At 49.4% G+C, this 14286-nt stretch overlaps 1 protein-coding gene across 1 annotated transcript; it reads left to right on the top strand.

The window, feature by feature from the left end:
• Positions 1–559: 559 nt before the first annotated feature.
• On the top strand, positions 560–13821 carry LOC122393121 (long-chain fatty acid transport protein 4-like; the record flags this gene model as incomplete). Its single annotated transcript, XM_043388791.1, has 3 exons — positions 560–676; positions 12998–13314; positions 13671–13821. Coding segments are annotated over exons 2-3 (321 nt in total), but the record flags the coding sequence as incomplete, so codon positions are not given.
• Positions 13822–14286: the final 465 nt, after the last annotated feature.

Genomic DNA, 14286 nt, shown 5'->3' with positions numbered 1-14286 from the left:
TAAATATAACATAATACTTTGTGTAAGCATCTCGTACAACTGTGTTGCTGTGATAATGAAATCAAAACACATGCATCCTGCATCCATGAAAGTGGATAGTAAGTAGAAAGAAGCATTTGTTGCCACATGTTAGTGATAATTGTGCAATTTCTTGGTAATTTTAGTTTGTATGAAAACGCGTAAGATTTTGGTGATTGAAACTAAACATGGAAGATAATTTTTGGGTCAATTTTTATTTTTTATTTTTTAATGCTGTTCTTGATATTCCACTTCACTCAAAACACACCAGTTCATGAGTTATTTCAGGGCTTTCACAATAGCCATGTCTTTGTGGTCAATCATCCTCAGAGCAGCCTGAGTCAATTCCATTTATAACTTCCTGAGCCATATATCTCTGATCCTTTTTCAGGACACATGCACTACTACATGTATGCTGTGCCTGGCTCAAGATTCCTATATGTAGCCAGGCTGCCCTACCGACACTGGCAAAATGAATGCTTCCTTGAACAAAGCTAACCAAAGGTGCCATCAACTGTCTTAATCTGAACAGGAACGAAGCCTAATTTTCAACATAGACAACAGCTTGTGTGAAGCTGTCACTTTCAGGGTGTGCACCACCCAGTGTTCATTTGTTAACATCAATAATGTGTGACCACGAAAGGAAACCCTTCTGAAGGTAACATCTCTCGACCATTCTAAGATCCTGTTAACAATCCACTACCTTAATAGGTATTAACAGGTCTTTTAAATAACCATGCATTAACTATTCCTCTGATAATGCTTGTTATGTTTTCAAATAGGTTCATGTTCTTTCATCCTGATTTTTCAAAGATAAGTATCACTTGAGTTTGTTTTTATTGCAAGTGTGATGCATGTAATTTCATCTTCATGTTTTCTCAGATCGAAGATCCTGCTCGCAGCTATGCCTCATTGCCTACCATGGCCAAAACCTCTTTGAGGTTTACCGTAGTGTTCTCCGTCTGATTGTTATGTGTTGAGGATGAGCTGAATGTTACTGATATTGATAGGTACCTGATATCTAATTGTGGTCAATGTTAAGTGTAATACCGTGACATCTTCCAATGCCAAAGTTTATTTCCAACGAGCCAAAGCTTATTTGCATTGCAATTACGAGCGATAGTGTGATGTGTGGAACGTGTAGTAAGTACGATTGGGAACCACTTACTCTGTAACCCAAAGTGGCATGTTTGCATATATGAGAATGTTCAGTGTTCATCGTCTTTAGATAATAAAAGCATTGGCATACCAGGAAGTGGATTGTTCGGTAGTCGCCTAAAATGGTATCAGAGCTGCAATTTTGACACCATCGTGTTCGTGATGCTCAGCCACGTCGAATGATATGCTTTTTGTATGGGTGAGGTCAATTTAGGATGTTGACCTCCGTCCAAGGTCAGGTCAGGTCATTACCTCATGATGAGGTCAAGTTGCACGTTATTCAATTCGGCAGGTCTTTCTGAGTCTATTTGTGTCTTTTCCGTCTAAGATCACTGTCAGCGCCAAAATAGCTGTCTCTATCCCCCCCCCCCCCATCGGCTTATAATGGCCAGATCACCTGACCGACCTGACGTTAGGTGACCCTTAGGAGAAATCCGAAGTTAACGACTTTTGAGAATAAGGGAGTTTGATAAGTTCTGAAAGTTTCATCTACCTGTGATAGATCTCCTTGAATTGATGGAGTTGCTATGTTACGACGTTTTTTAGACCGTGCAGAGGTTCACTTATGACGTCATAGGTCAGTGACCTGACCTGACCTGAAAATGAGGTTGGTGCCACAAAATCCGGCTTGAATCAAAGGTCAGGTATGCCAACTTACAACCCTCCATCACCAGCGCGCTCACCCCTACTTTACTTTGCAGCAATGGTTTGCCGCACATTAACGATAAAAGTTTTGATCTGTCCGAGATTCGAACACAGGACCTTCCGATGTATCAAAAACATGGGGTCATATATAGACGAATATCTCGAAAACGGTTGGATGGGCTTGAACTTTTCGTCCCAAAAATGGAAATAAAAATGTTGTAGCTATCTTTTGACATACTTTGTATGTGGATGCCCACACTACGAAACCTTGAAAATCAAGCGCGAAAAGTCGCATTTTAACACGCAACCCTATGGGCTAGTAGGAAAAGTCACGCCCATGCTGCCATATGACTTTGGAGGGGGCTGGTAGTAAATACCAAAAAAAATTGTTGGTGATTATTTTTGTTATTATTGTCATTATCGCACAGCGGTTAGCCTCTATATACGGCCTCGGGTTAGCTGTCAATCGCTGCAATAAAAGAAAAAGCCGAAAGGCTCAAAAGAAAGGCCGTATAAGAGGTGTAAGAGGTTTGCAGTGCAGCCGTGCAGCCCGGCTTTTACAGTAGTGTTTGTAGCTGATCGATATTGTACTAACTAGGTAGGTACCAACTATTACAGGTTTATATTAATATTGAAGACATCAACATCAGAAGATCAAAAGATTTCAGGTGACATCACTTCTGGCCATTTTCGACCCAAAAAATGTTTCGCGGGAAGAGCTGTCAGGCCTACAGCTTAAGAGATACAGAAAAATGTTTTCAACTTAAAAGGTGTATAATTAACAGGGCTATAACTACCAGTAAAACGCCTTTTGGGCGAAGAACGAGCGAGCAAGATAGTGAGCCCTGCACGTGAGCAAGGGCGAGAGGGTACTTCCAATGGGCTTGTGCAAAGCACCCTTCTAACTGGTCGCTAGCGGTGTGCCAAATTCGAAATCAATCGGCCCAGCCGTTCTTGTGATCTGGAAGCGGCATTCTGCACGTGCGCACGTGCAGGCGGGGTCCAAACTGACTTTTGCACGGCACCCTACTAACTGGTCCCCAACCGTGTACCAAGTTTGAGCGCAATCGGCCCAGCCGTTCTCTAGATCTGGGAGCGCCCCCTGCACGTGCGCACGTGCTGTAGCACCCCAACCCTAACACATGCAGATGAATTATCTGATGGAGACCTAACTGTGTACCGAGTTTCAATTCAATCGGCCCAACCGTTGTGTCGTTATTGAGGTTGCAATTTTGGGGGTTCTTAAAAAATGTCCAACTTTACCACGCGTTACGTGCGGTGGTTGGCAAGAACGCATGGTGGCCATCACACCACAGAACTTTTATGTCTAAGTGACATTCAGTAAAGAAGACCGCTTGTCAATCGGATGTCCCGTTCCTAAGATATTAGCTTTTGAAGAGCGTCCCCACGGCCGGCCGGCCGGCCGCTCATGCTCAGGATTTTCCCTTAAAGGGACACTCCCACCTTAACATTAGTTTTGAGTTGAGATAGCCAAATTGGTGGCCATGGCCTGCAAATACCGGTTTGGGCACTCACAACATCGACAAATGCTTTAATTCGGAGATATGGAATTTCAAACTTGCAGTTTTCGGATTCTAAGGGGCTAGTGCATTGGTATGCCCCCTTAGAATTTGTGACGTCAGCGGAGATCTAACGATTTTTAAATCTTTTACTAAAACGTTTGGTACCACGCGGTGGTATATGCTGCTTTGCGCGCAACAAATGCCGCACTTTCAAATAAAGTCGCTAGGAACAGCGGAGATCTCAAAAAGTAAACAAAAGTAAAAGTCTAATATCTTGAAAACCGGTGAATATTTTTCGATGACATTTGGTAGATATTCGTTTTAGCTCTTTCTGAACCGAGCGACATCACTTTCGTGCCAATTCATTAACTTTTTTGAAGGTGGGAGGGTCCCTTTAATGAACTCGCTCGCTCACTGCGCTCGCTCGCTCGTAATAAGCAAGGCCTGCTATCTCAGATTTTGAAGTTTTCGTATTTTTACCCCCTGAAATCAGTTTTTTATTTCATTTTTTTTTTTTTAATTTAGAAAAAAACGGAAGATATGTGACAGTCCCTACCGCCTTCTATTCACATACCAAATTTGTGATCGATACCTTTTTTAGCCAATGTATAGCGAAAAAAATAATTCACAATTGCTGACGTAAAATTTTCAAACTCAATTTTTAGCAATTCTAGACCACATAGCACAAAACAAAGATCACTATTAGACTTGCCGTGACGAGCTGCATCAAATCAATACCCATTTTATGCAAAACTATCAACTTGAATTTTGACCGTTTTTGACCTGACAATTGACATCACTGGCGGTCGCAGCCGCTAGCAAAAGGGGGGGCCAAAGTCACACTCGCGGGACATAACATTTATCCATCACCGGGAGGGGGGGGGGGGTGATCGGCTAATTTTTTACGTCCACGAGGCGCCGCACAGTTGGCATTACTTATGCTTCATCCATCTCATTCTTGCGTGAAATCTTTGAGCTCAATTTAAGGCAAAATCAACGGTTCCATTTACCGTCTCACGGTGTGCCCACCGGTCGGGCCGCTGCACCGTCCATGACGACGGATCGGTGTAGCATAGGTATACTGGAAGGTTAGGCACGCGGATTCATGATCTTACCACTATAAAACAATTCGGAAAAGTGCAGATACATCTTGCTAAAAAGTACAGATACCTCTTGCTTTGAACAAGCATGTGAAACCCAGAGAGCATTTTTAGACTATGACATTTACCAGAGCTGGGCGCGTTCCTCGATTTTCGGTAGTGCGTTAGCGTTCCTGCGTTCCTCCGGCCGCGGTTAGTGCGTTCCTGGAATAGCGTTCCTCAATTTTTCCGCTCGGTGCGTTAGCGTTCCTGCGTTCCTGCGTCCCAAACTGTTATCCCGTATTGTATTCTGGCCCTACCAAGCAGCAAATCATACCAAAATCAGTGCAACGCAACACTGTAGCGGACAAAGTAGGCAAATCGCGCCAGTCCAACACTACAGGCGTGTTCTTCACAACCGAAGTCGTGGACAAAGAAATACCGCCGAACCACGCGGCGCGGGCCCAACCAAACACGGGGCGAATCGATCACAGAATACCCAGAATGGCGACGCGGGGCCGAAAAGCAGCTCGACATCTCTTTTCCGAATCGAATATCTGAAATACGTTTTACCAATATCATCCGTAGGGTTTTCAACAAAAATACGACCTGCTTAAAAACAATAGTTAAGTTGAAAGATGTATCTAAGTAAAAGTTATCATATTTACTTTACACATTTGATGCCTGAAACCGAATCGAATAGTGAACATCACCACTAAATCTAAACAAGCCTTCCTCGATTCGACCGACAAGTGGCGCCTCTACCGGCAAACACACGTACTCGAGTTTCAAACATTTGACACAGAGGTCATTGGCAGCAATATGATTTTTCGGGTGGTTCCGCAAGAACGCAGGAACGCTTCAAAATTTCGGGTGGTGCGTTCCTCTTACTTACGTTCCTTTGAAAAACTTTGCGTTCCTGCGTTCTTGCGTTCCTAAAAAGGGCGGTGCGTACGTACGGAAGAACGCAGGAACGCACTAAAGGAACGCACTTGCCCAGCTCTGACATTTACCCATATAGGTACCTAGTTGTGTGGCGGCGGGAGAGAGTAGGTACACCGGCCTCTGGAGACCCCCACAGGTTCCGAGCTTTCATGGAATTGGCATCTGAGGGCCGCGCGCGACTCCTGCGGGGCTTCGCAACGGCTCTGTTGGGGCTCACTCAACCTGCCTAGTCCTACTGCTAAAAAGACTGGCCCTGAGCCCTAAGGACTTCATCAGTCTCTGCCAGCCCCAGGACCCACACCGGCTCATGGGGTCCCGACCTCGAAATATGAGGGAATCAGCGCGGGACCATCAGGACGTAAAGCAATATCGATCAGGACCAACGTAAGGCTGTGCCGGAGACTGCGTGAGCCCTCTGATCTTCGGAAACCCACCCATGTATGTTTTCATGTAGAGACTAGTTTAGGGCCCTCAGAGACCAGTACAGGGCCTGCAAACTACAAAGGCCAGTAGTTTGAGACCATCAGAGACCGAGTTGGGCTCTCAGAGGCTAATGTGGGTCCTTACTCATTACAGGCCAGCATGGGCCCTCAGAGGTCAGCGTGGGGCCCTAAAAGACCGGCATGAGCCGTCGTTGGACCCCAGAGGCCAGCAGAGGGCCCTCAAAGGCCAAGATGGGCCCTCCTCAGAGGCCAATGCAGACCCTTAGAGGCCGGCATCGGGTCTTCAGCAGCCAGTGCGGGGCCCTTATTGGCACCTAAAGGTTCGTCTTGGGACACCAGAGACAGAAATAAGGCCTTCAGAGACCGGTGTGAGACCCTCAGACGCCGGTTGGGACCCCTGAGGCCGGTTAGGGGCCCTCATAGGCCAGATGTGGGGCCTCAGAGGTTGATGTAGGCTCTTAGCGGTCAACGTGGGCGCTTGACCGCCACTGAAGTTCCCTCAGAGGTCAGTGTAGGACGTTCAAAGACCGGTGTGGGAGCTATATTAATAGCTGGGCGTGGGTTTTTTTAGCCTCGTGACGATCGAATAATTGCCAGGGCCCCATACACCTATATGGGGGCCCATTGGTTGTTTGAGGGGGGGGGGGGCAAATGATATGATGGCCCCCTTTATTGACCTTTGGGGGCATGGCCCTGATGCCCCCCCCCCCGGCCCCCCGCGACCGCCACTGTGTAGGTACACATTACACACATGCCTCTGAGATTACATAGCTCATGCAAACTCTATGCAGGCCCCGGAGGTTCCACGCTAATCCTTAAGAAACCAAGCCGGCATACGGCGTCACCACCGGGCTTCTGAGGTGCACAGCACCAACCCATGAGGTCTTACTTTAGTGTCTTGGAGCCAATCTCCTTTAGCAGGGCCCACCCGCCACTACCGAAGAGGGTCTCATGCCAGCCATTGCTGAATGCTGGGCCTACGAGAGCCTCAAGTAAACCCGCGCTGATATTCCATATAAGATCCGGCCATACTCGTGAACCGGTGCCAGCGACGCTGACCGCCAAATTGACAGAATGCGAAACTGAGCCCACTCATCATGAGTGAAATTTACGTCCTTTGATGGCGCAAGAAAGAAAATGAAACATACGAAAAGCTTTTCTAGGACTTTTGTTCGATCTGAAAGGTGGGGCCAAAAGATAGTATGGCCCCACCTTTCAGCACCAAAGGGGGGGGGCCATGGCCCCCGTGGCCCCCCCCCCCTGCGACCGCCAGTGATTGACATTGACCTGACCACCAGAAAGCGTAACCGGACAAATCTTCGTATGGCATTTCTTCGTCGCGCAATATTTCGTCCGCATTTCTTCGTCCGCAAATCTTCGTCGGCGCATTTATTCGTGTCGCATTACTTCGTCTCGCTTTTCTTCGTAGGTGCAAAAATTCGTAGCGCATTTCTTCGTATCCGCATTTCTTCGTCGGTGCATTTCTTCGTCAAGCATTTTTTCGTCCACGCATTTCTTCGTCTACGCAAATCTTCGTCCGCATTTCTTCGTCCACGCAAATCTTCGTCTGCGCAAATCTTCGTCTGCGCTAATCTTCGTCCGCAAATCTTCGTCCCCGCAAATCTTCGTCCGCAAATCTTCGTCCGCATTTTTTCGTCCACGCATTTCTTCGTCTACGCAAATCTTCGTCCGCATTTCTTCGTCCACGCAAATCTTCGTCCCCGCAAATCTTCGTCCGCAAATCTTCGACCGCAAATCTTCGTCCGCAAATCTTCGTCCGCAAATTTTCGTCCGCATTTTTCGTCCACGCATTTCTTCGTCCAATCAAATCTTCGTCCGCAAATCTTCGTCCGCAAATCTTTATCTGCGCTATCTTCGTCTCCGCAAACACTCGTCCACAATTGTAGTTCAATAAAACCATAGAAATATCAGACAGTCAAGTGAATGACGAATTTGATGCATGGAATGGATGATCGAAACTTTTGAAGTCAGGTAGATGAGGTCAGTCAGGTGAAGCTATTGTATTTGGAGCCGACAATTGTAACATTCCATATCCCCAGTAAACATGCCGACGTCGGCCCGACGTCGGCCGACGTCGGGGTGACGTCGGCAACTCGGCATCGGCATGTCGACGTCGGCCCGACGTCGGTCCAACCTCGGCACGACGTCGGCTGGATGTCGGATATGCCCGCATGTTCCGACGTCCAGCCGAGGTCCAGCCGACGTCGGGCCGACGTCGGACCGAGATCAATTGCTGAGGTCCAGCCGACGTCGGGCCGACGTCGGGGCGACGTCGGACCGACATCGGCCGCTGTTTTGACCATTAAAATAATATAAAATACATGTTTCATGTTTCATAAAGAGCTTCTGTATTCAAAATATCCTCAGGAAACTCAAATCTTCCTCCACGCCGCAACCCGCTGATCCGGACTGGACGGAAAACTTTATCCCATTTGGGATTGCCCGTAAGCCGAGCTCGCCCGTAGCCGGGTGCGGTGAGTGCTTGGGGGCTGCTCGGCCTATCCTCTGGTCAGGCTCAGCCCCGGCAACTCACCAGGGCCGGGCCCAGTTCATATAGAAAGGCCAGTCGGCAAGTGTCACTTTGCCAAAGTGCCACTTATCAAAGGGACACTTTGGGAAACGTTGGTGGAGGTGTGTAAGAGTGGCTATATGAATCCATTGTGGGGTCGCCCTTTCCAATAAGTGTCACGTAACAGCAATGGGACCAGGGACTCTTTATGAACTGGACCCAGGGTGCTCGCCAAGAAGACCAATGTCTCCATCCTATGATCCTTCCGGCTCTGAAATGGTCTTGTTAGACCGAAAGGGCATAACCCAACAAAACAAACCAAATTCGTTAGCTGGGTGCGTGGTGTAGTGGTTAGCGCACTAACCTCGCGTTCGAATGACATGGGGTTCGAATCCCATCGCCGGCTGATGCTTTTGGCGTGTTGTCCCAGTAAACATGCCGACGTCGGCGACTGGGGGGCTCGAATCCCGCCGCCGGTTGATATTTTTGGCGCGTTGTCCCAATAAACATGCCGAAGTCGGCCCCGTCGGTCCAACGACAAACGATCTCGTCAACCTCGGCAAACGATCTCGGCCCGACGTCGGCTCGACGTCGGCTGGACTTCGGCTGGACGTCGGAACATGCGGGCATATCCGACGTCCAGCCGATGTCGGGCCGAGGTTGAACCGACGTTGGGCCGACGTCGGGCCGAGCCTCGGCCCGACGTCGGGCCGACGTCGTCATGTTTACTGGGTCATTTGTGTCCCGGACATTCTTTTTTTCGCGGTCGTTGAATGACAATATAATCTCTTGTACCCTCGCCGGCATAGGCGGCGGAACGGGGAGGGCACTGGGTGACTGGGGCACAGTTCCCCTCTTTAATTTTGGCCTTTTAACAGTAGCCCTATGGGCGTTGCATGGAAAGCATATTGGACCAAAAGTCGGCAGTGCCGTGCCCCCCTTAAAGGGACCCTCCCACCTTCAAAAAAGTTAATGAATTGGCATGAAAGTGATGTCGCTCGGTTCAGAAAGAGCAAAAACGAATGTCTACCAAATTTCATCGAAAAATATTCACCGGTTTTCAAGATATTAGACTTTTACTTTTGTTTGCTTTTTGGGATCTCCGCTGTTCCTAGCGACTTTATTTGAAAGTGCGGCATTTGTTGCGCGCAAAGCAGCATATACCACCGCGTGCTACAAAATGTTTTAGTCAAACATTTAAAAATTGTAAGATATCTGCTCTGACGTCACACATTCAGAGGGGTATTCCTATGCATTAGCCCCTCTGAATCAAAATGCTGCAATTTTGAAATTCAATATTTCCGATTTAAGGCATTTCTCGATGTTGTGAGTGCCGAAACCGGTAATTGTGAGCCAGGGACCCCATTTTGGCTATCTCAACTCAAATCTAATGTTAAGGTGGGAGGGTCCCTTTAATTGAAGATGTTCCGCCGCTACTGCCCGCCGGACCTATTTGTTTTCTACGGTACACGCCGGCCGAGGGGGCGGGTACGACCCCCCCCCCATCGCCGTTTGCCACTGGTGGAGCTAGCGCGTCGCGGAAAAAAAACGAGCGTGTGCGCCGTTACGAGCCGCAGAGATTAATGCCCGATTTTAAGGCCTTCTAGGTCAGGGGTTGGCATACGGCCTGCGGGCCGGATCCGGCCAGGTGGATGACGGTTGGATCCGGCCCGCGACCATCTGACGTCCGGCCCGCGGCTGGTATCAGCGACTTACATCGTGTTCCGGTCCGCCCCCCCCCCCCCCACACACACACCGCCTGGAAGGTTAAGCGAGTAGACCACGTGAAGCCGCCAAGTGCACGCACCTGCAGCAGTCGTTGATGCTGCGCGCAAAAGCTGCTGACCAAATCTTACCGTTGCAAGTTTTGTCTAGAAGTAGAATTAGACAAAAACACCCGCAAATGGTGTTTATAAACTCATGAAGTGTGCGAAGGAAGAACTGTTGTGCCAAAGCACATTTGAGTCACTTTTATATCGGAGTCGATTTATGAAGGAACCGCGGGCCGGAACACGATGTAAGTCGCTGATACCAGCCGCGGGCCGGACGTCAGCTGGTCGCGGGCCGGATCCAACCGTCACCCACCTGGCCGGATCCGGACCGCGGGCCGTATGCCGACCCCTGACCTAGAAGGCCTTAAAATCGGGTATTAATCTCTGCGGCTCGTAACGGCGCACACGCTCGTTTTTTTCCGCGACGCGCTAGCTCCACCAGTGGCGAAACGGCGATGGGGGGGGGGTCGTACCCGCCCCCTCGGGCCCTCGGCCGGCGTGTACCGTAGAAAACAAATAGGTCCGGCGGGCAGTAGCGGCGGAACATCTTCAATTAAGGGGGGGGGGGGGGCACGGCACTGCCGACTTTTGGTCCAATATGCTTTCCATGCAACGCCCATAGGGCTACTGTTAAAAGGCCAAAATTAAAGAGGGGAACGGTGCCCCGGTGCCCTCCCCGTTCCGCCTATGCCGGCGAGGGTACAAGAGATTATATTGTCATTCAACGACCGCAAAAAAAGAATGTCCGGGACACAAATGATATGGAATGTTACGATTGTCGGCTCCCAAATAAAATAGCTTCACCTAACTGACCTCATCTACCTGTCTTCAAAAGTTTCGATCATCCATTCCTTGCATTAAATTCGTCATTCACTTGACTGTCTGATATTTCTTCATGGTTTTATTGAACCACATTTGTGGACGAATGTTTGCGGAGACGAAGATAGCGCAGACAAAGGCTTGCGGACGAAGATTTGGTTGGACGAAGAAATGCGTGGACGAAAAATGCGGACGAAAATTTGCGGACGAAGATTTGCGGACGAAGATTTGCGGACGAAGATTTGCGGGGACGAAGATTTGCGTGGACGAAGAAATGCGGACGAAGATTTGCGTAGACGAAGAAATGCGTGGACGAAAAAATGCGGACGAAGATTTGCGGACGAAGATTTGCGGGGACGAAGACTTGCGGACGAAGATTTGCGCAGACGAAGATTTGCGTGGACGAAGAAATGCGGACGAAGATTTGCGTAGACGAAGAAATGCGTGGACGAAAAAATGCTTGACGAAGAAATGCGCCGACGAAGAAATGCGGATACGAAGAAATGCGCTACGAATTTTTGCACCTACGAAGAAATGCGAGACGAAGTAATGCGACACGAATAAATGCGCCGACGAAGATTTGCGGACGAAGAAATGCGGACGAAGAATTGCGCGACGAAGAAATGCCATACGAAGATTTGTCCTGAAATCACCAGAAAGTGACCTAAACCGTACCTGATGGTCTTATAACCAACATTATTGAGTTGGAAGTAAAAAAAAAAAAATGCCATAAAACATGCATCACACAACCCTAGTAAAGTTGGGTTGATGTGCTCACTGCTCATCCTTGGTGACCTGATCTGTGACCTGCGACCTGGTATTATCAGTGACCTCCAATAGCAATATATGTCCTAGGCATTAAGCCCTACCGCTGATTCTCGACAAAATGCGTTTTACTCGATATTATAGGGCATTCCATAGAAGACCTGTGAACGGTGAAACATTTTATCTTTGATCTGACCTGTGTGACGTCATCGGTGACCCCGAGGTCAATGAAACTTGAGTTCCCTGAACAAATTTGGCAGGGCTATCGAACGCCGTTTGAATTTTGCGGATCCGTCCGGTAGGTTCGGAGCTACGAGGGGGGGGGGGGCAAAAATATGCCCCCTACCGCGTGGAAGGTGGCCGGGAGGCCCATCATTTACCTGGTTAATGCATTTAGGACAGGTCAGGCCAGGTCTGGTCAGGTCAACCACTAGGGGTCCCACTGACCAGCCACAGTAGGTGTCAACCACCACTGACAGCTTCCCAACATGTTACCAAGGCACCTAAAGTACTTTGTTAATGTTCAAATGGGTGGTAAATTCGAAATCAGCTCCAAAAACTACCTCAGAAGCACCTAAAACTAAAAACAGTCAACCAAGTTCATCAAAGGTCAGTGACCTTTACCTGACCTTCATGTGACCTTGACACCAGAATGCATGGGACCAACAGTATTTCACATGTTTGAACGTTTACAACCACAGAAGGCTGGAAACGTGCGGATAATATGAGCTGACATCTGCCGCATTGATTCCGGCCAAACATGGTCTCGACCTCGAGCAACAGGTCACAGGTCAAAGGTCATGTGGGTCAGGTTCATGAAATTTTCAGGGCAAGTATAAAATTAATAAACTCGAGAGTGCTGAAAGTTTCGTCGCGAGCGGCCGCTTTTTGCGTCAGTTATTCACACAAAAAACGAGCGGGGGTCCATTCGACCCTCCATAAGTTGATTTTCAACTGCCTCGCACCTGCATACACAATCGAAATCTTACTAGTTTTTTTTTTTCTGGCCTTTGGAGAAGGGGGGCATCTACACCCCCCATAACATCCTTTCCGAGATCCATCTTTGGCTCATTGGTCATCATTAGAAAGACGATAGATGACAGATTTTTCGGGTTAGGGTTAAATATCCTTGCAACGGTCAGAAGGTGGATTCATGCAGACTGTGAAAGGCCTCCGTGCTTCATTATGGAGAGAAGCCCTCTCCTCGCGACTCGCACCCGTGTGTAATCTCATGTTTACCGAGCGGCCCGGCGGCGAGTCGCGTCCGGCCTCTCACAGCAGTTCGCGCCGCTGCCGCCAGGTGTCTGGGGGCGTTCCCGGCCGCGGTGCGGTGCCGGCGACCGGCGTCAGTCGACGTAACGATCCGGGAGGCCGCACACCGCCTCTCGCTCCTCGCAGCACCGGGACAGCAGCAGTAGCAGCAGCAGCAGCAGCAGCAGGGACAGCCATGTCGGCGGCAGGCCGCGTGGCGCTCTACGGAGGGGCCTCGGCCGTCCTCTGGTTTCTCGTGGAGATCACGGCCGGCCAGATACTGGCGGCGCTGTTTGCCGTCTGGGTTCTCACCGGTGGATGGAGGATGCTGCGGATCGCCTACCGCACCCTGCCCAGGGAGCTCATGTGAGTTAGGAGGGGCTCGCAAGCGCTTAGGGGACGTTAGCCTGTGGGGTGGCTGGTAAGTTAGGGCATATTCAATGAGTATCAACAAGAAACTATATACATTTTTGGTTGATTCTGTTAATAGTTGATTAGTAACGTGCTCACGTTTTCTTTGTGCGTTGAAGTATAGGTGTCGTGAGCGTATTTCCATCACTGTTTTCTTGTCCTTTGAAGGTTACGGTGTTTTACATGCCTGTTGCGCGACCGTTTTCTAACTTATCACTAGCATCAAACACCTGCAATCTTATCAATTCGACAACATCTTACCAACGTGGAGCCTCAGGCTATTGACATTCCACTTGATCTCTCCCACGCAGGGCCGTGCAGCGGTTCGGCAGACTCCTCTACAAGATCAAGGTGTGCGAGCGCTACAACATGTCCGTGCCGGAGCTGTTTCAGCAGACGGTGGCCCAGAACCCCAACAAGACGGCCATTATGTTCGAGGAGCAGCGCTGGACGTACAGAGAGGTCAGTCCGGGGGTCAGTCAGTGTCAGTCACTCTGTGACAGTCCGGTCAGTCCGGGTCACCAGGGGACCACTCCAGGTCACAATGAATCAGTCCGGGTCACAGGGGGTCAACACGGGTCACGGGGGGGGGGCGGAGTCACACACAGCGAGTCAGACTGGGTCATAGCAGGACAGTCGGGTCACAGGGAGTCAGTTCGGGGCGGAGGGGGCAGTCCAGGCCACAGTCCAGTCGGCAGTCAGGGTTACAGTGGGACAGTCCAGGTCACAATAAGCCGACCGTAATCGTTGCGAGTGCAGGTCGCCAAGTTCCAAGCCCTGTCATTCCATATCACGCCCAAATCGCCCATCCATGTCGCTTGTCGCTACAATGCACATGTCATCACATATGAGTACAGGTACAAGCCGTTGATAGCGAGCGATGCAAATACCGTTGCGTATAACCCCCTCCGCTTCAGTAGCGTACCG

The sequence above is a fragment of the Amphibalanus amphitrite genome, unplaced genomic scaffold, assembly GCF_019059575.1.
Source record: "Amphibalanus amphitrite isolate SeventyFive unplaced genomic scaffold, NRLGWU_Aamphi_draft 000516F_arrow, whole genome shotgun sequence".
In the NCBI taxonomy this organism is placed as follows: Eukaryota; Metazoa; Arthropoda; class Thecostraca; order Balanomorpha; family Balanidae; genus Amphibalanus; species Amphibalanus amphitrite.
Note: the sequence above shows the minus strand (reverse complement) of the source record. Positions and strands in the feature narration are given on the sequence as shown.